General features: G+C 41.5%; 1 protein-coding gene across 3 annotated transcripts; it reads right to left on the reverse strand.

The window, feature by feature from the left end:
• On the reverse strand, positions 1-24,932 carry cbarpb (CACN subunit beta associated regulatory protein b). 3 transcript variants are annotated; one of them, XM_042512467.2, is made up of 11 exons: positions 24,779-24,932; positions 23,140-23,332; positions 22,154-22,226; positions 18,908-19,056; positions 16,300-16,361; positions 13,957-14,119; positions 12,392-12,563; positions 11,071-11,223; positions 9,633-9,876; positions 8,165-8,354; positions 1-5,424 (listed from the first exon to the last, which is right to left on the reverse strand). In XM_042512467.2, exons 3-11 carry the CDS (start codon positions 22,199-22,201, stop codon positions 3,918-3,920), a joined length of 2,688 nt encoding a protein of 895 aa, XP_042368401.2. In that variant the 5' UTR covers positions 22,202-22,226; positions 23,140-23,332; positions 24,779-24,932; the 3' UTR covers positions 1-3,917. The 3 variants fall into 3 exon arrangements, with proteins under 3 accessions (XP_042368401.2, XP_087934012.1, XP_042368409.2); XM_088077886.1 differs by lacking the exon at positions 24,779-24,932 and adding an exon at positions 24,122-24,639; XM_042512475.2 differs by lacking the exons at positions 23,140-23,332; positions 24,779-24,932 and adding an exon at positions 22,876-23,126.
• Positions 24,933-25,192: the final 260 nt, after the last annotated feature.

The following is a 25,192-nucleotide window of genomic DNA, read 5'->3' on the forward strand; positions in this document are numbered from 1 at the left end:
TTTGCTTCATTCATTTATTCACAGATTGGAAAAGAACCCTAAAATAACACTTTTTTTCATAATTTGGTCCCTCAAGGCTCAACAAAAGCGGAGTTGTTAAGAAAGCTCGTGTTTTTTTCTTTTCTTTGAGAAATTAAGCAGTTTACTAACAAGCAAGGATTACAGAAATACTTTCAAAGAGATAAATCTCACAAAATCTCATCACAGCATCCTAGCATGACTCTGAAAAGTACAAAATCTCTAGTCATACCAATGTTTCCACTTCTGCCTTTTTAACAAATGAGCAGTAACTATGGATCATTTTTGTACCGCAAGTCTGAGAAAACATGAAGATTTTGTACTAAAATGTTAACTCTCATGCAGACCTACACACAGCTATGCATCGATGCATTTGACAGGCTACTGGTTAGTATACAAACATCATTTTACCACAGTGTCCCCAGTTAAACAGCATCTGTCTAAACCTAATAAAGGACATCCATTTAGTCTGTGACGTTGTGCTTGTATACACAGCAAGTTTCATCTTTGTACACATGAAGGGAAAACCCCTTATGGCCGTTTATTTAAAGTGTTGCTGCTCTGTCATCTGACTCAGCGCGTAGACTTTTTCGATCTGTGGGAAATGCAGTTATTCCCCTTTCCTTCCCCCTGCATTGTCAGAATTTGCTGAGTAATTATTATCATCACGGACGCATCAGTTCCATTATAATTAAGGGGGGTTAATTTCCGTTCTGCTGATTAGAGCCGCCATAAAAAGAACTTCATTTGACTGCACAAAATTGTGGCGGAGCACGTTGTGTTTCTTCATGGTGAAATAATGTGTGTGTGTGTGTGTGTGTGTGTGTGTGTGTGTGTGTGTGTGAGAGAGGGGAGCATAAAAACCTTATTTGAGTCTTTTCATCTCAGTCACTGCTCTCCTAATGAGGAGCTCCTGTACTTAGCCACAAGAGGAGACTCCTGTCACGCAGCGCAGAGAGATCTAATTTGGGTCGGGTGGAGAGGAGGAGCATCATCATCATCACACCCAAACAAAGAGAGGAGGATAATGTTCTCTACCTCATTTTCCATTCTGCTCTTTTAATTTACTGCAATGGCCTCAAAGGACGAGGAGAGGGAGACGGGGGCTGAAAGGCGGAAACCCCTCTCTTGTTATGATTAATATTCAACACCATCTTCTGCGGAGGCTCCCCTTGCTGCATGTGGCAGAGACGGAAAGCCCAACAGCCCCTCTGAGAGTGAGATTTTATGAGCGTGACTGGGTTACAATCAACCTGCTGCTGCTGCCGCGGACGTAAAAGCAGAGATCTGTGAGCAAAGACGGATTTTTTTAAACATAATTCAGGCATCCTTTGCCCACAGGACATTATCTGCTGTTTTTCATTCAGATGGCAGTTTGTTTTAATCGCGCAGACAGAGCCAAATAAGAAAGGAAATAGAGAGGACTTAACTACAAACAACATCTTTGTTCGGTCTGGTTTCATAAGCCAACAGGAAGTGAAGTCCGCGGCCCCCTCGAGGGAAGCGTCTACTGCACTGTCAACTTTCTCAGGAGGAGAAGAGGAAGAGGAGGGGAGAACAACAATGTCAGATGCGGACAAATAAAGCCTGTCCTGTGAGCCCCATGCACGAGGAAGCATGCCTTTCTTATAATTTCGTAAACACCAAACGTCTGAGGGCAGCCATCTTGTCTAATAGATTTAAGGAATTGTCCGCCTCGTGGCTGTAAACCTGTTTGTTTTCCCTGTTAGGACAGAGGTCATGTCAGTGATGCCCAGAGTACTAAGAGTCATAGCTTATCGAGATTAAAATCATGTCTATAACAGAAAAAGAGACATGTTTTTGTCAGTCTGTCCTCTTCAAACCTGCCACTCTCAGTTTTCATTGTTATTCAAGCAATGCAGACGTACAAAATACATAAAAACTCATTTAAACAAAACACTACAAAATAAAAAACACGTGTCACAGAGCTGAGAAGCATTTTCAGTCAAAGACAAACAGCAAACATGACCAGTCAGCTGCCCAGTCGCCATAATAAAAGTTGGCATTGTACATCTCTGCAGATCACGGATGTTACTTTTGTATTTATCCTTTGTGATAAAGTTTCTAAAAAGACGTAGTTCTGATTACATTTCTGTGAGCTGAGCTCGTCATCAGGAGGTGGAGCGTATGGGCGAGATGACTGCCAAGTTGCAAGCCACCGTTAAGGAAAAACAAACAACAAAACGGCATTTCCAGCTGTGAATGTGCAACCAAAAGTAGATATTTATATCAAAACGTGATCTTTTTCTAAGCATTAATTGTGTTTTTTGTGCCTAAACATAATCACATTAACCACAGCGTCATAGAACCAGAGCATACAAATGTTACATATCCAAGATTTGCAGAAATGTACAATACAAACATTTGTTGGGCTGCAGTCAGACGTGAGGAAAATCAAAGGATATAAGACTTTATGGGAGAAACTGTGTTATTCTAAACCAGCGGTTCCCGACCTTTTTGGTTTGTGGCCCCTTACAATCAAGCAATTGGTACTTGTGACCCCTGATGGCTTAACCGCTGTTTCCTTGATTAGAAAAACAACCACCAATCAGAGCTTTGTAGGCGGGATTAAGAACGGAGATGCCATCTAGCTGCATCCATGAAAAATGGCCACAAAAAATGACATAAGCTCCGTGCTTGTTGCCATTTTTGTGGCCATAAACGAAGCTGACAATAGACTGTAGATGGGTGCGTCTCCACGTCCTCTCACTGTAAAAACTAAGCCAGAATATCTTAAATATGGTTGCTGTCATCTTCGTCGTTTGCGCAGTAGCAAACAGGAAGTTCCTGCCAACACACAGTGCAATTGCAAAGCATCAAATTACTAATCAAAACCAAACTCAACAGAAAAACAAACCTCTGAAGAGACATCAGGATGATAAGAACTACCTGAAATGACAGAAATCATCTTGAGGAAAAATTTATTTGACATGTACTTTTGATTTGTCCCATCTGCTGACATGGAGGGGGCGGGGTTTATGACCTGTACTGCAGCCAGCCACCAGGGGTCGAATGAGATGTTTTGGCTTCGTTATTCGGGAGCTGTCACGCCATCCACCATATCTTAAATTACAATCATTGAGTTAGATAAGTTGTTGTAAGTCGACTTATAAAAAATATTGATATATTCCCTCAATCAATGCAAGTGAAAGTGTTCCTAAAAATCACTGATTCACGTTGATTGACTGATCACTGATTCAAATTTTTAAAAAAAAACATGATTTTGTGTTAAAGAAACACTTCTCTTGGGACCACCATAGGCTGGAAACTACTGTTTTTAACAACCAGTGTGAACAACTAAAGTACGCATAAAGCTTTGACTTATTCAATATGGCATTCTCAAAAATTTTTTAGCTCATGAATACTGATACAACTGCTTTTTTTCCACTGATGCATGATGGGATTAGCACGCTAACTATTGCGTCCAGATCTGTAGCTTTCTAGTCGTCTAATAGCACCTGGTTTCACAGTGGATCAACAAGTAAAGCTTCACTTATTCACACTGGAGAGCAGAGACAGAGATGTCAGCAGCAGAAACACACACAGAAACAGTCAATGAGGAAACAATTGTTACTCAAACCATATGATTTTTGATATGTTAGCTCTGTTCGTCTATTATTTTGAGTTGTAACTTTATGAGAGAAAAATGCAAAATGGCAACACTGAACACTTTTGTAACGTTAACAGGCATGAAGACAGACAGGCTGCGTTTCTAGTGGATCTGCTGTATGTAAAATGATTTAAAGCATATTTTCCGTTGTGTGTTTATGGGTCTGGATCGCACCATTCGAGCTGTGCACACAGTAAAAACTGAGACGAGACAAATCAAAAGAAAATCAGCAGGAGTGAGGTTGACGAGGAGGACGACTGGAGCCGTGCTACACTGGGCTGTGGTCCGGAGAAGCGTGTGTGGCCGTCACCGTCACGCACTCAGTGGCTGTGTCCTTGGTCCTGCGAAGGCCCATGTACAGCCTCTCGTCCAGGTTAGCAGTCAGTTTGTCCGTGAGCTCTGCTGTGATGGTCTGCGGGCCGTAGCCTGAGGAGTCGGGCTGCTGAGGCGGCGAGCGCTCGTCCGAGGGCTCTGGAGGGAGTCCGGGCTGTTTGCTGTCCTCCTGGGGGTCGTGGTGCTCCACCAGCGCCCCATCTTTCTCTGAGACGGACGCTTTAAGAGTCGGTGAGGAAGAGGAGGCGCGGTCCTCAGTGGCAGCCTGCTCCTTGTCTATTCTCTCAGTAGTCATAGGTTCGACCTTTGGAGTGTCAGGAGTGCTGCCGGTGCCGTCGCTGGCCTCCTCGTCAGGAGCACTGACGATGCGAGGGAGCGTGCTGTGGTAGCTTGTGTCCAGTGGGTAGTTCACGCTCTCACCCCTCCGTAGCGGCGTCCGCTGTCTGTCAAAAGAGGACTGGAAGTGTCTGACACCGGGGTCGCTCCACTGCTTGTGCCGCTGCCACTGCTTGCGGAGGTGGATTCGGGACCGGTGCTTCCTCAGCGGCGACTCCTGCTGGTCAAACTGAGGGTCGTGGCGGAGAAACTCGTGGAAGAGGGCGTCCGTCTTCTCATCTATGCTGTAGTCTCGCCGGTGCAGCGTTGGCGGTTGAGGGGACGGCTGCACAGCCTCTCGAGGTGTGAGCATCTGACCATATGGGAACCAGCTCAGTGAACCAGCACCTGTTTCTATGGAAACTCCTCCACTGGCACCCAACAACAACTCATCCTCCGGCTCCTCCTCGAAGAGATGAGACTCGAAGCTCTCACCAATAGTGCCAGTGCGCCCTGCGTTGGTGAAATGGTGCCTTTTTTCATGGGCTGTTCTGTCCTTCGGGCTGCCGCTGATGCTCCCAAACAGTCGCAGCTCTTCCGGACCACGAGTTGGAGCCTCGATTGACGCATAGCCGCTGTCCATCTGCAGCAATTTACGAGTCCCTGTTTCGCCATCGCTGCCCCCTCGCTCTGATTCCGTGCTGTCCTGTTTCCTTCTTCTTCCCTCCTTCACCCTCAACCTCTCATCCATATACATCGAAATGTCTTTGTCATCGTCTCCACACTCTGCCTCATCTCCTAAATCCTGGGATGGGTAGCTGGGCAGCCCTCCTCTCTCTGTCTCTGTGCGTCCACCCAACGAACACACACTCTCAGCATCACTGCAGACGGAGTTCCTGTCATTGTTGCTGCTCTGGTCAGAGGCTGCGTATTGTTCCAGTGATGCACGAAGGGTCCAGATGTCTTTGTAAAGTGATTGGGGGTCCTGGGGATCTGGGGGTTCCAAAGGGTCTGCACCTTCCCTTCTTGCCAGGGACAGTGCTTCGTCTTGGGGATCAGGGGATAGGCCAATCACCCCTGGTCCTCCATGGCTGCAGCTGGGCTCCACCATCACCTCTACCTCTACCCTGTAGTGTGCACACAGGTGTGGAGAGACGAGATAAAATGAAAATAGTAAGGAGAGAAGGGAGGGAAGAAACAAATGCAAACGCAAAACAAGTGTCAGTGTAACAGCATCTCCCTAAATATCACATTATCTGACACATGGCCGTGTTCACAGAGCACAGAATGATTTCATGACTTGCAATGGCTGCTGTTGCATGTCGTGAAAGGGATCTTTTGGATATTTTGAAGTGGGGTTGTATCGGGCGCCTATTCATAGACAAACCGCAGATGTCGTTCGGCATGCCCCCTGTATGGTGAAGAAACTAAGCAATGTACTGCTGACTGGGTCAGCAACAAAACATATTTTAGCCACCTAAAAAACTACTGCAAATGCAACTGTTTTAAAACCGAATTTCGTTATACCTCCAAAACCTAAACAATGCTGATTCAGGCTTCAGGGATTGTGCTATACTTTCATGATGTTTTAACAACGGGTGACGTGCAATATAAGTTATGTGCAACATATGTGCAATATTTTGTATGTGCAATTTATTGGGTGTGCTTTGGTGCAGCTGTAGCTGTTTTGTTCATATCTAGTTTATTTTATTATGACCTGTGTAGGCATTTATTGGCCCAGCATCTGAGTCCAAGACAAACAATAAAGTATGTTGCATCGCATTGTGTTGTATCGTCTCGTATTGTACTGTATCTTCTCTTATCATATTATATCATATCGTATTGTATCGAGTCATGTCGTGTCGTTCCAAATCATCAGAAAACCCACTTTGAGGGGTAAGTTGTTAATGGCTTCAGTTTCCCATTAATGCTCTCGTCAAAGCCACCAGTAATTTTGGCTCAGTGAACATAAGAGCTGCTGGTCTACTGCTGCTTCGATTTGTTGAATAAAGTGATATAAAGGCTTCATTATGCCGTTGTCACTGTCTGACAGCAAAGGAAAGCAGTGAAAATACTCTCATTATTGGGTACACTTCAAATGATATTGATTCAGGTTGTACTTTTTTTTTAGGTGGTTGGAATACATTTCATTGCTGACCCCCTCACAGCTGTGGATTGCTTAGCCTCCATGTTGGACTCCAGCATGCTTCTCCAAACTGGGTGCACAAACAGACATCTACTCTCTGTATGTAATCAAATGTCTACGGATAAATACTCCATACAACCCCACTTCAAAAAAAAATCTGAACTACCCCTTTGAACTAAATGTAGCTGAATGCTGATGCTCGAAAATCCCCAGAAATCCCCAGCTTTCTACTCGGGGAAGCAGATTTAAAGAGCACATACCGTATGAACCGAATCTTCAGTGATATCAGTAGCAATAAACTGTAAATGAGCATCATCGAATTTCATGGTTGAGGGTGGCTTCCAGGAAATTGCTTTCATTTTTAATAATAAACATCTGCAAACATACACAGGAAATCCTGATTTTGTTTAATCTAATATTTAGCGATGGAAAATAAACAGTTACATAAGAAAAATACTTAATAAAAGGAGATTGGTTATTTTCTGTTGTACGAGCTAGTATTGGGCGTAACTGAGTACTTAAAATAACAAGAATCCCAGTGACCCTTGCACTTTTGCGGACTTCATGACATTATCAGATCATGTCAGCGATGGAATGATTTCCTATGCCAGAATAAACCCTGTGTCCCCATTCTCCACTTCACTCTCCAAAAAAAGTGCACTCTGGGAATCCCCCACATCTGGCTCCGACTCTGACAGTGGTTCTTGTTTACGGGGATCTCATTACATACAAATCAGGCTGTGACTGGACAGTATTTACAGTTACACTGCATGTAGTTTTAATCTAATAAACCCTTGGAAACTTGAGAAAATTGGCTGGATTTCTTTGGGAAAACATGGGAGGAAGGCAATGAGCAACAAAAGAAGAAATGACCCAAAAATTAGCAAGAAATTAGGGAAAAGTTCAACAAAATGACTTAAAATGTGTTATACATATATATATATATATATATATATATATATATATATATATATATATATATATATATATTTAATTTAGTTTAGTCATTTTTACAACTTAAAAGTGAAATACACACCACAAAATAAAACAAATGACTGAAAAGGTGTAGGCTAAAGCCTTGGCTTATTACACCTACCCTTTTTACAAAATAAATAAGATAAATTCATTAGCTTTTTCAAAAATTATTTAAAAAAAGAAAGAATAAAATAATGTATAAAATTATAAATAAATTAAATAATACATCTACTAATTTCTTGCAATTTGTGGATCATTTCTGACCAAGCCACTCATTACATTTTTGCCCATGTTTTTGAAAGAAATTGCACCAACTTTCTCAAGGTTCAAAGGTTTAAATACTTGTAAAAGGCATTTAAAAGCAGCACAAGAAAAGTGATGTCCCTTCATGTTTCAAGGGGTTAAATGTCACTGCAAAACTATTTGCCTTAAAAAGACACAAGGACAGTTTTCAAAGATATTTTTGAATGACTTACAGTTCAATATCCCTTTCAAACATTTCAGGTTTGATTGTATTTCTGCTAGTCTGGCATGCAAAAACAACCACTGTGAGTTTTTTTGCAATGGTTTTTGGTGCAGAAAAAAGAAAAAAGCACACTTGTGTTCAGGCAGAGTAGTGAAGAATTGGGACTAAGGGGTAGATATTACTGTATATCATTACCACACGGTTTCTAGCTACAGTAAAGGAATGAGTGCAAGGCAGCAAAGCAGTGAACGGGATGAATGGGCAAGGGAATTAAAGATACCTGCCGAGGGAGGGGGGTGGTGTGGAGGGAGGTGAGAGGAGGCGTGTGGTGGGGTGGCTGGGACGGAAGGCGATGTCCTGTGTGCGGGCGATGTATTGGATGAGGTCTATGTGATGCGCGTCGTTGTCGTCCTGGTCCATGCTCTCGCTGGCGGCTCGCTGGCGCTGGAACTGCCTCCTCTTCGGAGAGCCTGGCTCACAACAAACACGGGGTGAAAGAGCAGTGAGTTGTGTAACAGAAGGCAGGAGTGAAGTGACACTTAATTCAGGATAAAGCTTCCATCAACTGTCGAGGTTTCTGAGGGGATTTTGTGGTCTTTTTTTTCGGCCCCTTGGTGAAATCGAAGGATTGGGCCTGAGGAAGAGTGTGTATATAGGATGAAGGGGATCGGCAGGGAGGATTTACTCAGGGGCTCAAATTGACTTGGAACGACCGAACTTTACGTCACTGAGCCATCTGTCTTGTACGTATGTGTGTCTGTGTGGTTTTTCCGAGTCTTAGCAGCCAAAAGGCATCTCACAGTTGGTTGCTGGAGCCTCCTGCTTAACAATTGTCTGTTTACCACCAGGGAATATTGCCAGAAATACACACAGAGAAAATACATACATCTACAGTACTGTGCAAAAGACTTAGGCCACCCTAAAGGGATAGTTCACCCAAAAATGAAAATTCAATCACTGTTGGTACCTTCATGCCAGTTGCAAAGTCGGGTGAAGTTCTATGGTCCACAAAACACTGCAGGAGTTTCACAGGGAAAAGGCGTTGCACTCATTTCCAAAACAACTGAAGCAAATGGTGACCAAGATTCAAATGTTCAAAAAAATACATACTAAAGCCACAAAATGTCTATACTGCTCGTCCGAAGTACTCCAAGTGTACTGAAGCCTCAACGTGCCAAGTGGTTTTGAAAAAGTCACTGGCGTCATGTTTTTAGCCTTGTTGTAGCCTGTAGCTCCTAATGTGGGAGCTACATTCACATATGCGTACTTGCACATGACCACCGAGAGGTCACGTTCTCTGCACACTAGTGTGAACACAGCCTCCCCCACACGCAGTAGTTTTAAATCCAAAAAAGGGACTTAATAATTGATGCTTACTCCACAAGTCTCTCTCTGTGTGGGGGAGGCTTCTGGGTAGCATGTAAACACTGGCATGCAATTACTATTAGGTCTCATTGGTCTTGGGCTAGCACACACACACACATATATAAGTATAAATGTGTATGTACATTATATATATATATATATATATATATATATATATATATATCCTCATTACAACCTTGCTAAAACTACAGATCTATGGTGGCCTCAGACTTTTGCAGAGGTCTGTAACTAAGAAAGAAACTGCCAAGAGTACTTTATTTTCTCTGATATTATGAAGGACGACAAAGAATTATTGCACTTTCCTGCTGCATTGGCACAGATCGTTCCTAAAAATATTCCTTACATCATCAAGGATCCATTACCTCTGGTGTCCAGACTCGAGGCTCTCTGGCTGCTGTCCAGCTTCCATTTCTTGATCTTGAAGTAGGGACTGGCCCCCTCCAGACTAGCATGGCGCCGCAGTTTTGTGAAGAACTGCAGCACCGGGCCCTGGCTTCCTGCAGCACCGGCACCAGCATGAGGGGCACCGCCGCTCCTCACGGCGGCCCCCTCTCCGACACTGACACTGCTGCCTCTGCCGCGGGGCCCCGCTCCCATCATCTCGATCTGAGAGACGGAGAGAGAGAAGCGTGGTCAGACAGAAAACCTGCCAAGACGAGTGGTGTGTGTATAACTCTATCTGACAGTGATGTTCCACACAGGCCTCCTTGTTTACCCATCAACCATCACTCGTGTTGGTCCTCCCTCAGGCTGCGTGACCCTTTAATGTCCTTATGGATGACTCAATGGTTGACTGGCTGCTTGAATAGCTGTTTGGTGTACTGAAAATTCATCACTCTAGAAATGATTAACTCCTCACACTTCACTTTGACCTATATGCTGCATGTTTCCAAAACACGAGCTCTTACGGGTGATTTGTATGCACACTCAGTTCTTGTGAGTAAGGATGTTCCTTACGACTAATTTCCCTGACATTTAAACAGAACTCTAAACTTCGGTCAATTAGTCTGAAAGACAAAAAAACCCTACAACATTCAGAAAACAGTCAAAACTGAGCACAAGTTAATCTATGAGGACAAACATTATCCAATAAATTATTGAGTATATCATAAGCGCCATTTGTAATCATTAACCCTTTGACTTTTGCTCTTTGGGCAACTTGGCTTGATTTCTCTCAAAAATATGAGAAGAGGGCAATGAGCAAGAAAAGAAGAAATGACCCAAAAATAAGCAAGAAGTTAGTAAAATGTAAAAGAAAATCAAAGAAAATTAATAAAATAAAAAGTAAACTTTTCTCTGCCCACTCAAGCTCCACACTCTACATTATTCCACTGTTCACCCAATGGGAACAGTGGAATAATGAAAAAAACACACAAACAAATAAAAAAATAAATACATTAATTAAAAAAACAACCAAAGAGAAAAAAAGGATGTGATTGACATTTTGATAATAAGGAAGTTGTGCCATACTACAAATGCATTATAACACAGAATATCAGCCAATAGTACCTAAAACTGCCATTTTTTCCCATAAAATCAATATGCAGTTGCCATATTTTAAAAAAAACTGACTCCGACCAGTATTTCTGGTGCCGAACAACAATGTTAGCAACTTTTAATGGACAAGTTGGCTAATAGTTCACATTCCAATTTGTGAGATATTCATGCTTGCTTTTTTTGTGCTTTTCGGCAAGAACATCACTGTTAAATGCCAAACACAGGAATCCTTTCATCATAGTTGTGATTATTGGTTACCACTTAGCGTGGAGCACATTAAGACAGTAGTTGGAGGTAACTTACAGAGGTGGAGCTCGGCTCTTTCGTACTGAGAGTCAGAGTGTTCTCACTGAAGCTGGTGTCCACCACAGAGTTTAGAGCATCTCCAGGGAGGGCGCAGCTGGGGTTAACGCTCAGGCTTGTCAGCGCTGTTTGCGGGAGGGGGCACAGCATTGGCTGAAGGGAAGCACACACAAAAAAGCTTCTATTCCTTTTGAATTAGGGCAGAGCAATATGTCAACATTATAGCAGTATCGTGAAATGAGATGGATGTCATCTTAGATTTTGGATATCGTAATATCATAAGTTTTGTCTTTTTCTGCGATTAAAGGCTGCATCTCAGGAGAGTGATGCAGTTTTCTGAAATTAATTAATTATTATTCTCTTTTAGCTGTTGTATTATTTGCCTTTACCCACATAGTCATTATATCCACATTACTGATGATATACGCTTCAAAACTTGAATAGACGTGACTTTTTTTGAGCTGCGTTTAGATGCTGTTCAAAAGTATTTACACCTTTGAAATCTGAGTAAATTGGTGCGATTTCTTTCAAAAGAAAGAAAAAAAGGCATTCAGCAAGAGATGCCAGCAAATAAAGCAATACATTATGAAAAAGGTGTCAGGAAAAAAAAGAGATAGAGAGACAGAGGGTAAATTACTAGCAAATTATTATTTAAAAAACCTCCATAAAACTCAGTTTATAATTATTAAAATAATCTATTCTAAATCATGTTGGGTTTTTTTTAATCTTTTTTTAATTTTTTTTTTTTTTTTTTAAATTCAGGTCATTTTTTGTAACTTCTTAATCATTTCTTGCTTATTTTAGGTAATTTTCTCTTAAATTGCTCATTGCCTTCTTCTTTTTGAAAGAAATCAGGACAATTTGCTCAGGTTTCAAAGGGTGAATTTTCCAAAATGTTATTGTGTAAATATTTTTAAAAAGCATCACTTGTCAACCCTGCAATATGGTAGCAATAGCAAGTTCAAAGTATTTGGTCAAAAATATTGTATATATATTGTATTATTTGATTTTCTCTCATTCGTACAACCAAAGTCTGTGGTTCCACTTCCAAAGTTTGTTTTCATGTTCAACATTTATGACTGAATATAAAGTCCAGATCCTCTCTCCAGCTGTCAGCCCTGCTCCACTGATTGAACAACGAAATGGGAAATCAATGTGCACAGCCTGTTGAAATGAGCAGGCAGAGAGCTCCCTGCTCCATGTGTTTGGCTACATTACACTGAAACATTTTCCTGCCCCTGACCTGCGTGATTGATGCTCTAATTGACCCCAGTCACGACTAACGATGCATCAGGACTAATAGCAGGTTAAAGGCTGTCACCTGGAAGATGGAAAGTGCTGACTTGGCGACAGGGCGCGTTGTCATGGTGATGCTGTTCTCAGCCGAGTCGCACTCGTGGATGGTGACTATCTTGAGGGCCGGTGGAGGCATGTGGAGGTGCGTGAGGCGGGCGTTCTTCAGGTGGTGAAAGTCGCCCTCAGTCAGAGTGTACCTGCGGTGGACAACACAGAGTTAAATAAAAAGCTTTAAAATCTGGGGATGTCCCATTCTGATCCCGATTCGAGTCATTTGATATCGAGCATCTGCTGATACAGTGTCCCGATCCGATACTTGTATTTACCTGGATGCACACGTCAAGTACTTTAAAGTTATCCAAATCAATCCAGTGTACATGCTTGACACTTTAATAGAAAAAATGTCAGCATCCAAATAGCTCCTTTAGGTTTTTTATCCTTTTTTTACAAAAATAAGAAAGTAAACCAACTTATTCTGTCTGAATTACTGTATTACGCATTTATTCTGTTTTTTTTTAAAGAAACACGCTTTATGTTTATCGTCCAAGTCTGTTTTTGCACTGCATGTTGAGCCACGTCTAAGAAGATTTTCTTTCACGGACAGTTTTCAGAATTTGAGTCTAAAAAATGTCTCTCATCACAATCCAACTTAGTGCACTGTTGTTTCCTCAACAAAATAAACAAACTTAAATGTGTCTTCAGAAATTGATCTCAAATCCACTAACTGCAGCATTGTAATTAAAGTACCGAACACTATGAATGAGTAATATAATCATGACTCATCCTCAAAGTAGCATTATAGCTGAACTTAAACATTACCTGTAATAACAAATAAAAACTGCTTACACTGTCACAATTCTGCTTAATACGGTGCTATAGTCAAACTAGTTCACTGAAAATGAACAGCAAAAATTGAAATTCTACTTAACGTGATGTATCAGCTTCAGCTAAACATAAAAAATGGATTCTACTTATTGGCGCAGCATCATTACAATAAAATCTGAAAATCTGCTACAAATTGTGCTCTCTGTTTACGACACCTGAGTGACGGCGGACGTAAACAAAGGAGCTCAAAACAACCGATCAATTAAAAAATGTGTTGATTGGGCCTGGTACTGATCCTTCAAATCCAATTAGGACATCCCTGGTAAAATCCTCTCAAGATGAGACATAAGTTAAATATATTCTCGATAAGTCATAAATCATGAAGCTTAGCCGTGCATGAAAGGGGAACAGCCACAGGGAAATATCCAGCTTCAAACCCATCAGACTTTCACTGGATCCTGCATTTAGCCTCAAAGAAAAATTCCTCCTGAAGAATCTGCTATCAGGCTCAAGGCTTTAAGAGAAAAGTAGGGCAGTGAAATAATGAGCAGGAGTGAGAGCTTTTTGTGTCCACAGCATACATAATGCACTCTGATTTCATTCTTAACCCTAAAGTAACATAACAGAGCGATGGACACAGTGAAATGTGTGAATCCTTTGATCTTAGAGAGCAGTAAAGCTGGAGTGAACGGACGTTAATGCGAGCTGAACGCTGAATAAGAAGCATTTGCAAATATGGGCTTCTGTTAATGTCGGCTTTCTGACCTGCGGCCCTTCTCCTGGGCCTTCTTGCCGTGATCGAAGAGCGCAGCCTCATTGAAGGAGACACGACGGCCCGTGGTGCCCGTGGAGAGGAAGCGCTCCGTCTCCTGGTCGTGAGAGCTGGCCATCGACAGGCACTCTGACTCATCCACCCTGATGGTGATTTCTACCAGAGATACAGCAGGAAGGAGACAGAGGAGGAAGACAGATAGATGGGCGAAGAAGGAGCGACAGGTTATTGTCATTCAGTGAAATATCACAACATCCGAAGGTCAGAGTGGTCAAAATCAGAGGTGTGGACTCGAGTCACATGACTTGGACTTCAGTCAGACTTAAGTCAAAAATTTGATGACTTTACACTACCTAAGAGTGCTATTATGCTTTGAAAGTGCAATGTCAGAAATACTTTTTTATAATTAAGTTTAGTCACTTTTGTTTGAAAACCACATGATGACTCTTTCAGAACTTGAAACTCACTGTTAACAACTTGGGACCTGACTTGAGAATTATAAGTCTTGATTTGTGACTTGAATGCAGAGGCTGGAGATTAACTTGTGATTTGCACAACAATGACTTTGTCTCACTTCTGGCCATAGCGTGAATTTGTCAAAACTTGATTTATAACCAAATACTTTCAAAACTGTACTTTGTATTTAGTGGCAAGTGGCAAATACGCTAAACTAAGATGCAATATGATAAAATTTATACATGTTAAACATTGGCGTGTTAGCATTGTCATTCTGAGTGTGTTAGCCTGCTTAAAGGAACAGTTCACCCCTAAATCAAAATACAATACTCTTACCTGTAGCACTGTTTAAGTCTAGATTGTTTTGGTGTGAGTTGCTGCGTGGTGGAGACATCGGCTGTTGGATATCGGTCCTCTCTTTAATATAATGGAACCAGATGGCACTCGTCTTGTGGTGCGCAGCAGTGTGTCTTTGCAGATAGCATTACTCACCATAACTCAAGATAATCTACAAACATTGTTATGAGCAGTTTCCTGTAGAGAACTATTTTTTTTCTACCTAACAACAACCCCCACTGTACCACCAAGTGGAAGAAGGCGTGCATTTACTCAGTGAGAAGTTTGTGCTTGTGAAAGCGGAAATCGTAACGGTAACAGTGTCCTCCTTGGATGAGCTGTGACGTTATCTAGCTCAGTGCAGCAGATGCACGCCCCCTTTTGCACAGTGATACAGTTGGTAGCTGTAGTCTGATAGAAAGAAAATAGTTCTGACATGAGATTGTTCACAGAGATAATGTTGTTGAGTTTTTCAAATGTATTTTTTGGTGTTTTAAGCACCACTAGCCGTGTGTCTATGGACAATATCTCCAACACTTGGCAAATCACACCATTACAATCTAGATGGATAAATAGCACAACAGGTAAGAGGAAAATTATGTATTTCTGATTTTGAGGTTAATTGTCGACCTGTCCGAAAAGATAAAAATAAAACTAAATGGCAATACAGAAAATGGATAATAACCTATACTCAATAAATAGATTCAAATAAGCAACAAGAAATTTGCATCTTAAATGTTCGAAAAGGAGTACAAGGAAGTATAAACGTAGAATTTCCTACCCCTTTTTGGCGAATCACTTAATTAATTTGTGAACTTTATCTCTATCATATACACACACACTTACATATTTACACACACAGACACACATGCATACAAACGTACACACACATACATACATTTTAAACATACACAAATACATACACATACATAAATACATGCCTCCGAATCTACAAGTATAGCCTATACATACATGCATATTCATCTATATTAAGCATAATATGTGTACATGTAAAAATAAAAGTCTATCTTAATTGGTGGTGCGCTGGTGACATGGGGACCATGAGCAACCCTTTTAAAAAGTCATCTGTCTTTCTGTCTGCTACACTGCACATCTACCCTGACTATAACAGAGGAGAAGCATCTGATGCTCAGACACCTCTGTGGAGGATGAGAATGGTAATACGGCAAACTGCTGACTGAAAACTAAACAAAAAGCCTTACAGAAGCAGTTTGGTGCCAAACTGATGCTACCTCTTCATAAATCATTCTCATCGGAGACAGAGTGCATTCACTGGTCCCAAAATATCAAAATGTGTTCCAGGAATGGCACGGCTACTTAAACTAATTGGGTCGGGATCACAATATTTTAATGGAATAGACATTACACGTTTGTGCTGACACGATAAAAATATCCCTGCTTGCATCAATCCGATCCCTCCATCTCCCAGCCTGCCCGTCTCCATCACTCCTCCCTCTATCAGCGGCTTATCTCTTCATCCCTCCCTCTACACATTTCTTCCCCTTTGTCCATATCGCTCTTACCATGGGTGGGCTGGGACTCCTCCACATAGGTGGTGTTTGTTTTCTCAGGGTCATCGCTGGCCCTGGAGCACACAGAAACATTCAGATCAGTGCAATGACATGATCACCCCTGAAGTCTGTCTTTCATCTACGGCTGACCACCGTACCGAGCTTTATGATCAGCTGAGTCGCGATTTGACATTTCTGTTCAGTGTTTAAAAATCCAGCTGTAAGATCAGGACGAGGTCATGGGACTGAATGTTCACCATGCTGTTTGTCTAAACGGCTGCCTGCCTGGCCGTATAATCAATGAGGGCCTGAATCATTGCCGGTAACTGGATAACCCTCAGGGCCGGGGGACCTCTTGAACTGATAAAGCAAGGGGCTTTATTGGATTGCACGTTTCCACTCATCTTTAAGGGCACAGAGAAAATACACGATAAAGGTCATATTGTTTCGAGGATGGAGCATGAATCATTCTTTTACTTTATTCCATAGAAATATAACGAGAGTGGAACGGACGTTCACATTCAAATCAACGTAGCAGAAAGGCCAGAGCGATGGCTATTTTTATGTGTCTCACTCGAAACTGAATAAAACTGAAGATAAATGGCGTTCACAAATTCACAAATAGCACACACTGCCACCTCAAAGGTGAGACAACGTTGTCCCCCGATTCTGCAATCGGACTTTTTATAGGGAATGGCGAGGCGGCATAATGACACAATATTCCAGTCTTGAATAGGAAGTGTAAAAGAGGCTTTAGTTTGATAGAACTAAACTTGGATTGGTTTATATTTGTATTTTTTCTATTTAATCAATAAAATAGACGTGAGAATAGGCCAAACTAGTGAGTCTAACACACTTTACAGCCCCCGATGATCTCTTATCTCATACCAACTGACAACAACCACTGTTTTCTTCTGTACTAATCAAAAGACCGCTGCAAACAGTTCACGCCTTTTTACTCATTTTATTTCTGTGGTTTAATCTGTCTTAAAATCTGCGCGTTTCAACTTCTCTCACTGTCGCTGATTCTCTACACAAGCTTCTATAACCCCATACACAGGATTTACAATAGGAGGCAGAAAAAACTGTAACACTGAAAACTGAAAGCTCTTCCCAGTCATTTCTCTCCATCTTATGTCTTTGTGCAGAGCTATGATCTGTGTGTGTATGTGTGTGTGTGTGTGTGTGTGTGTGTGTATATGTGGGTGTGAACTGACTTGAGGGATTTCTCCGTCCACCCAGATCTGTGCTTCTTCTTGTCTTTCATTTCCTCAGTGGCTCTCGCTTCCTCATAACGCCTGTGTGTGTGTGTGTGTGTGTGTGTGTGTGTGTGTGCGTGTGCGTGCGTGCGTGTGTGTGTATTGTACGTGTGCACACAGGGCCGGGGTTGAGATGCAAGATTAATCACCGCCGATGGCTGCTATGAAATCTCATTACACTCATCATTTGTACCAGTCTGCCCGATTCTCCCCTGCTCTCCTCCCGGCGAGCCTCGCCTTTTCACGGCTCAGCCTCTGTGCTCGCTGTTTATCTGCAACTAGCTGATGCGCTCTCGTATATTCAAGTGTACTTGATGATGCGTGCTGCTGTAGAGAGGGACAAAGCGTCTGCAGGGTAGCCGTGTTACAGCTGAATAACCACAGATGAATCACAAATAGATGAGCATTAATATTGAATGTGTTTCCAGTAAGGTGTTTTCATAACGGCCCCACAGGGGGTCCTGACAGTCAAACAGCTGACGTGTTTCATGAGTGAATGCACCGTGTCGTCCTGCTCCATACATGCTTGCATGAGTCTCTATGGAGTTACACAATTTTTTTTCTGCCACCTACTGCAACACAGCTTTCTTTGCTTTCATTTGTTTAATGGATCACTGCCTTGTCTGTTATTGGAATCACACTGACGAGAGGTTTGGGACTCGGTTGGGTGGAGCAAACTGGACCACTGCACAGGAAGTAGTTAGCTTCATTTGCAACTGAATGAGCCTTATCTATTATGCAAGTATACACATTCAACATAAGTACCAGCCTGTCTCTAAATAGTGGATAGAGTAGTATCCGTCAACTGTGTGTGCTCGTGTGTTTCATGCAACAAATGATGATTGAATTGATGATGCAGACATAATCCAAATGGTTACATCGCAGGCTTCTTTGCCACTGCTGGCTGCTGGATCTCACTCAATACTGGACCAGTTTCAAAAAGCTGGTGGTAGTCACGAAAATAGGAGAAAAAAAAGGGTCATTGAAAAATACAGAGGTTGCAATTTAAGTAACAGGGACACCAGCCAACAATAAAATACATTCAAATGAAAACCAAAACAACATCAACACATTCTATAGCCTCAGATTCACCAGAGTTGAATGAACACCTCTGTGGCACCGTGTCAACAAAAAATTGAACATCACAGGCTCCAGAAACGTATCTGTTATTACAGCGCTCTTGTTATTAAACTGTGCAGCTGCTGGCTGCTTTTATTAAGTCCACCCCTCATATAGGTCCTCATGTTTGTTGCTCAGTGTTCTGGGTTTTGAGCTTATGCTGCTTAACTCGTCATAAGTTGCTCTGGCTAAGCGTGTCACATGAAAAATGCTGAGTGTAATGCATAGTTTTCGCATCGCACCTGGCACAGCATTGCCCTCCTCGACACCAGCGACGGAAGGCGATGAGGAAGACAGAGATGAAGATCAACGTTCCTACCAGGAAGATGGAGAGGATCACCAGGAGGAGCACGTAGCCATCTTGCTGCTCCTCAGGCTTGATTGGGATCTCCTGAAATACACAGAGGAGAGCAAAGATTAATTACAAAGATTATCATTAACACTTGTTCTTTTACAATAATGACAAGTCAAATGTCTGCAGTGCAAACGGCCCATATAAGTTCCTTTATTGTACTGTGCCGACAGATCTGTTAACTGGTAATTGTACCTTGAAAAAACAGATTTATGTGTAGGCAGTGAGGGGAAGTTATGTAGATATATAACAGGAGGAAAGGTAGGTGTCTTCCTGTGCTGAATTTGGACATTAAGTGTGCTAGTTCAAAAAGGAGAGCTTCCCACATAAGCATCAACATACTGGTACTATTCACTGATGGTTAACGCTGCACCTCTCTGAGCTGAGAGAGGTCAAAACACATCTACACTCGCCTTAGATACATGTTTTTGTCATTTAAAGGTCTCAATTTTGAATTCTGACTCAGTACTTCAGTTGTGCTGCTTAGCCCATTGACCCTTTAACACCTGGATCGACACCAGATTTCTTGCATCACATTCAGACACCCTTCACTAGCATTTAAACCTCTGAAACCTGAGAAAATTGGTTTGACTTCTTTCAAAAACACAAGACAAAACAAAATGAGCAACTTGGCAAGAAATGTCTCAAAAACTGCAAAATATTGATAATAATAATATGGCATATCATATTTGCTGCCAAGAATATTTTATTTATACCTAATAGCTGAAATGATCACAAAACAAGAGAAAAGTGCCCATATATATATATATATTCTTATTTTTCTGTAACAGATTTTAGCACACTTTCTTGGGGTCGTTTTCTTATTTTTTTGTTGTTTTTTGTACTTTTCTTCCTCTTTTTTGACTTTTTTTGCAGGTAATGTTCTTGTAACTTTTCACTAAATTATTGTTCATTTTTGGGCCAATTTTTTGGTAAGGTGCTTGTCACCATCTTCCCATGTTTTTGAAAGAAATCAGTGCACTTTGTTTAGGTTTCAAAGGGTTAATTCAGTTTTTATCCAGAGGTCACATTTTTGTAATAAGACAGGGGGACATGCCAATCACGCCGTCCTGATTCAACACGTCGACTGCAGCCTGGATTTGACTACCTTACTGTGCAGCTGTTTTACCTTCCCAGTAACACTGTGAAGCTTAAAGGATTGATTTAGCCCCACTGGCTGGTTGGCCTGCATAAAGTGAATCTATAAATAAAGCAGTGAAATTAATCAATAAATGCCGGGGCAATTAACCTGTCTACAGTGTACCTTAGCTACGGGAAAGCTCTCACAGGGAGGACTGCAGCTGAGTGAATTAACCACAGAAGGAGCACCGGCTGAGGCTTTAGTGACAATATTCAGTTAGTTTTGTGATGATAATCATGTTTCAACAAACGACTTCTTGAAATTTCTCCTTCTTTATTATTTGGAAAAACTTTATTCAATTCGCTTATGAGAAAAGCAGATGGGAAACTATTACTGGCAATATATCCATGTCTTTTACTGCTCAAGTATTGCTTCATCAAGAACATATTTTTCAATATTTTTCTGTGAATAGCATTTTTCCTTTTATCTGTACATTTGCACTACTTTTCCACCAAATTAACTCTTTTTTAGCAAACCAGCCTGCATTTCCAGCGGAGCGATTGAAATCAAGGATGTGTCATCAACAGAGTGCTTTGCACAATGCATGATGGTAGTTAGCCTTTTATATACTGAGCAAAGTGGCTTGATTTCTCTAAAAAAAACAAATATGAGAAAAAGGAACTGAGCAATGAAAGATGAAATGACCCAAAAATTAGCAGGAAGTTAGTGAATAGTACAAGAAAATTACCTGAAAATGTGTTAAAAAAAGAAGTGGGGGGTAACACTTTCTATGAAGAGCACATCTATAATGCATTATGGAGGCATTCATAGTGAATTATAATGTATTCATAATGCTTTATGAATACACTCATAAACAGACATAATGCTTACCAATGCACTATATCAACAATCATAAAACATTATAGATGTGACTCATGATGATTTATAAGTGGCAAACGTTTTATAGATGCTCTTTACATGTTATAAACTAGAGGTTGACTGCTGGGGCTTATGATGCATTATGAATACCTATACTTATTTATTCACACATTAACTGTAGTAAGGACCCATAGTGTGATGTAACAGTCAGTAGTAAGTGAGGTACATATTCATGCATTTATAATAATTTATGTTTCATTGTTTGGGTTAAGTAAATAAATAAATATAGTTTTTCTGCAGCTTTTCTCTTTTTAACCTAGACATTTTTCCCTAGCTCTTTTTAAAATATTTTTTATGCATGTACTAATTTCTTTCCTGCGGGGGGGAATTTTTCATTTTTTTTCAATTTATTGTTTAATGTAGCTGATAAGAAACAAACAAACAACAACCCCTGCTTTTCTTTGGTTCCACATTTGAGCTAACCTTTGCGTTTCGGAACCAATTTATTTTTGGTCAAAATGATCTGAACAATTTACAATTAGGTGTGGGAACCAGAACCAGTTCCACATTTTATCAACAAATTGATTTTTTACTCAGCCATAAAAATAATGTGGAATTAATTTAGAACATTTTTCTTTCATTGCTGATTTTTCACATTTTTTTCTGAATTTTCTTTTGGATTTTTTCAATCAAAAAAAAGGCTGAATTTTGCTTCCTCAGTTTCTTTTTGCCCATGTAGGCCACAGAAGAGGGATTAAAAAGGTTTAAATAAAATGATGGATGGCAACATGAGTGGAAGAGTACAGAACAAAAGCAGGCTTTGTTCTTTTATAGAGCATCAAGTGACGTGACAGCAAAGGTTATATAAAGATAACAGACTTTCAGTATCAGAACGATGACCTTACAGATGGGTGCTGAACTCTATGAGGGGAGGATGCACAGCAAGTGTTAATGAGCGCCAGACTCTGACGTCACATTTTAATTTCTCTTCGAGGGGAAATTAAAGCCGAGATTAGATCAGAGATTTAATTATGTCAGGTCCAGGTCAGGATGTTCTCTATTAGCCGGTCAATCGGCCAGGAGAGAATATGAGGGAAAGTATGGTTCTGCTGGTGAGCTGGACACAAACACACACAGGAAGTTTGAGAATAAGCCGGTGGCGAAAGGCAGACTTACTGTGGAGTTTTTTGGTAGGATGTTCCAGACGGTAGACTCATTGCTCATGGTCCAGGCCAACTAGAGAGTCCCCCTGAGAGATAACACATGCACACACACACAAACGCACAGAGGAAATGACTGTTACCGGAGCAGTTCATCAAAACACAAAGTCAGCCACCAGAGATACTGTGATTCATCTGTGCTGATAAATCCAGACACATGTAAACAAAACTTCTCTGAATTCACGAGATAAAGAATGCCTTTGCATGTCTGATGTCCAATATAACGCAAAGATGTGATGTGACAGAAGATGCTCTTGCTGCAGAATAATCTTGTTGCATCTCAAGACTGCAAGATGAAGCAGAAACCAAATGTATGTGTGTATAACGTGTGCTTGTGCGCATGCGTCCGATCCCACAGAAGATGCAAATGCTAGCATCTCAGCTGCATATCATCACCCATAATTCCATATCAGCCTGAAGACTTTCTTTCTTCCTCCCACACACACACACACACACACACACACACACACACACAACAGAGAGAAACACCAGCTCTTAGTAAACACCAGCTCCAGCAGCCCCACTACTGCTGCTGCTATGCGTTTGCTCTTACAGATCATAGCCATTAATACAGCTACTGCTGCACCAAACGCCCACACACTCTCACACACACACACACACACACACACACACACACACACACACACACACACACACACACAGGATAGATCTACTCACCCAGCAGGGTAGGAGCAACATGCCAGCAGCACTCAGCACTCCTTGCTCTCCTGCCAGTCACTGCAGCACTCAACTTCAGCACCACAACCTGTAAGCTGTTGCCGAGGCTGCTTTTTGCTGCCAGCCTGTCTAACTCCCTGTGTCTACCGTCCGAGCGTGAAAAGCAGTTACGGGAAACACATCAGGCTGTGACCAGAATGCTTTCCTTTGCAGTACTGTACCCACATCCTGCTTTCTACCAAGCCCCAGCCGGCAGTGTCTTACCCTGATGGAGGGCAGTGCGCAGCAGCAGCTCTGAATGTGTGTGTGGCTCAGGAGTCTCCTCCTCAGCTCCCTTGCTGCATCCTCAGCCACCTCAGCAGCCCATCCAGCCGACCGAGCCGGAGCAGCAGCAGCAGCGTTCCCCCTCAGGGCTGGCCCACTGGCCTCGGAGCAACAGGACGGCAGTGCTGCATGGCTGATGGCAAACATACGGCAGAATGAGTGGTTAATTATTCAGGTTAAGAAGATAAGTTTGGTATTACATAACAACCTGCATTCAACACATGCAAAGACCACTGACAGGATTCTCTTTACACAACCTTTCATGGTGATGATCATGTAAAAATGACCCAAAATATGTCCTTTGAAGAATTTTGACAACATTAAGAAAGCTAAACTACCTCGCGATGTTCCTTAAATGCAATAATACTACGGATGCACGATACTGGATTTTTTGCTGATGTCCAATATGCCAATATATAACAACTCTTATGGCCGATAACCAATAACGATACATCGACTTTTTTCTCACGTAATTTTAGTCATAATCACGTCTCCTCTATAGTGATTTAACATCATATTATACTTAATACTCTTAACATGATGGCCCACCAGCAGATGGAGACATAAAATACATGCTTTTCAATATATGTAGTATTCATTCATTGTGCAAAATAACAAAAATACTTCAACTTCGGGTTGATGTTTTGTACATGTTCACTTAAAACATATATACATATACATATACACATACATATATATATATTTCATTATAAATCCAATATCTGCTGTTACAGATGATGTGCCGATATTATCGTGCATCCCTAACTAAAAGCAATAATATCGTTTGATAACCAGATGAAAATCCTGGTAGTCTTTTAAACACCCTTCCTCTGTTGTTAAGAAATATATGCTGAAAAGTCATTTTTTGTAAAATAAACTATGCAAATCAATGTGAAATGGTATTTTGTTGAACATTGCTTACTTCCATAGCGTTGCAAAGCTTGAAGACTGCTCTACTGATTGCCTGACAGCGCAGATGGTAAGACACGGGTGTCCCAGCAGTGGCATATCCCGTCATGCTTAACAAAATTTCCGTCTATCTATGCCAGCTGCATTACTGGCATCATACTGTACATCGTTCTCGCTCCTCCTATTGTATTTCGTCCAAAGATTATTACCACAATACCTCCACAGATCAACAAAGAATTGGAGTGGCCGACGTTGGACAGTATAATAACCTGTTTAAAATAAGACATTATTGCACAAAATGAAAGCATCTTATTGCTCGGTGCTGCAATATTTCCTCCCCTACAGCCTCGTCTCTGGCTGGTTTCTTCTGGAGGTTTGGGGCTGATAAGATCTTTTGCAAGAAGACAAAATCGCATCACATTACGTGATGAAATGAAGTCGATAGTAAAGTTTAAAAATGGATGAAAAGCAACCGCACTCCGAGCAGCGCGGCACAGCAGAGCTTAATAAATATGCCATCTTGATATTTCACAGGCGCCTATGATTTTCATCAGTCCGGTGACACCGACGGAGAAAGGTAGCTCACGATCTGAATAAACTGCACACACACACACACATACACACAAACCCACAAAAGGCGAGCAGGCATGAAGCGGAGGTACACACTCACCTACTCAGCTGGCCGGGTCCATGCAGGGGTGGAGGGGCAAAGCCAATAACATGAAACTCTTCTGTGAACACTTTAATGTGGATTTTTAAAGCTAAAAGTATTTATGAATGAAACCCCACTGGTTAAGACACGCCCACCACCCAGTCAGAGACGCAACCACGTGACGCAAGGAGTGAGGTAAAGCTGGGGGACTGAAGGGTTTCTCCAAATTAGCCTGATGCTCAGTTAGTCCCAGACAAGTCTTTTTTTTATGTCAGGGAACCCTGAGTGTCTGAAGATTATATCAATTCCCCTTTTATATACATTTTGCATTCTCCTTTGTGCTCTTTTATTGGTTTATTATACATTAATAAATGCTGTCACATTCTTGCAAGTGCAAAACGGTGACGCCTCATAAATCTGACTGTCTGTCTG

This window comes from Plectropomus leopardus, chromosome 5 (genome assembly GCF_026936395.1).
Source record: "Plectropomus leopardus strain MGB_pleo_1.0 chromosome 5, ASM2693639v1, whole genome shotgun sequence".
NCBI lineage: Eukaryota > Metazoa > Chordata > Actinopteri > Perciformes > Serranidae > Plectropomus > Plectropomus leopardus.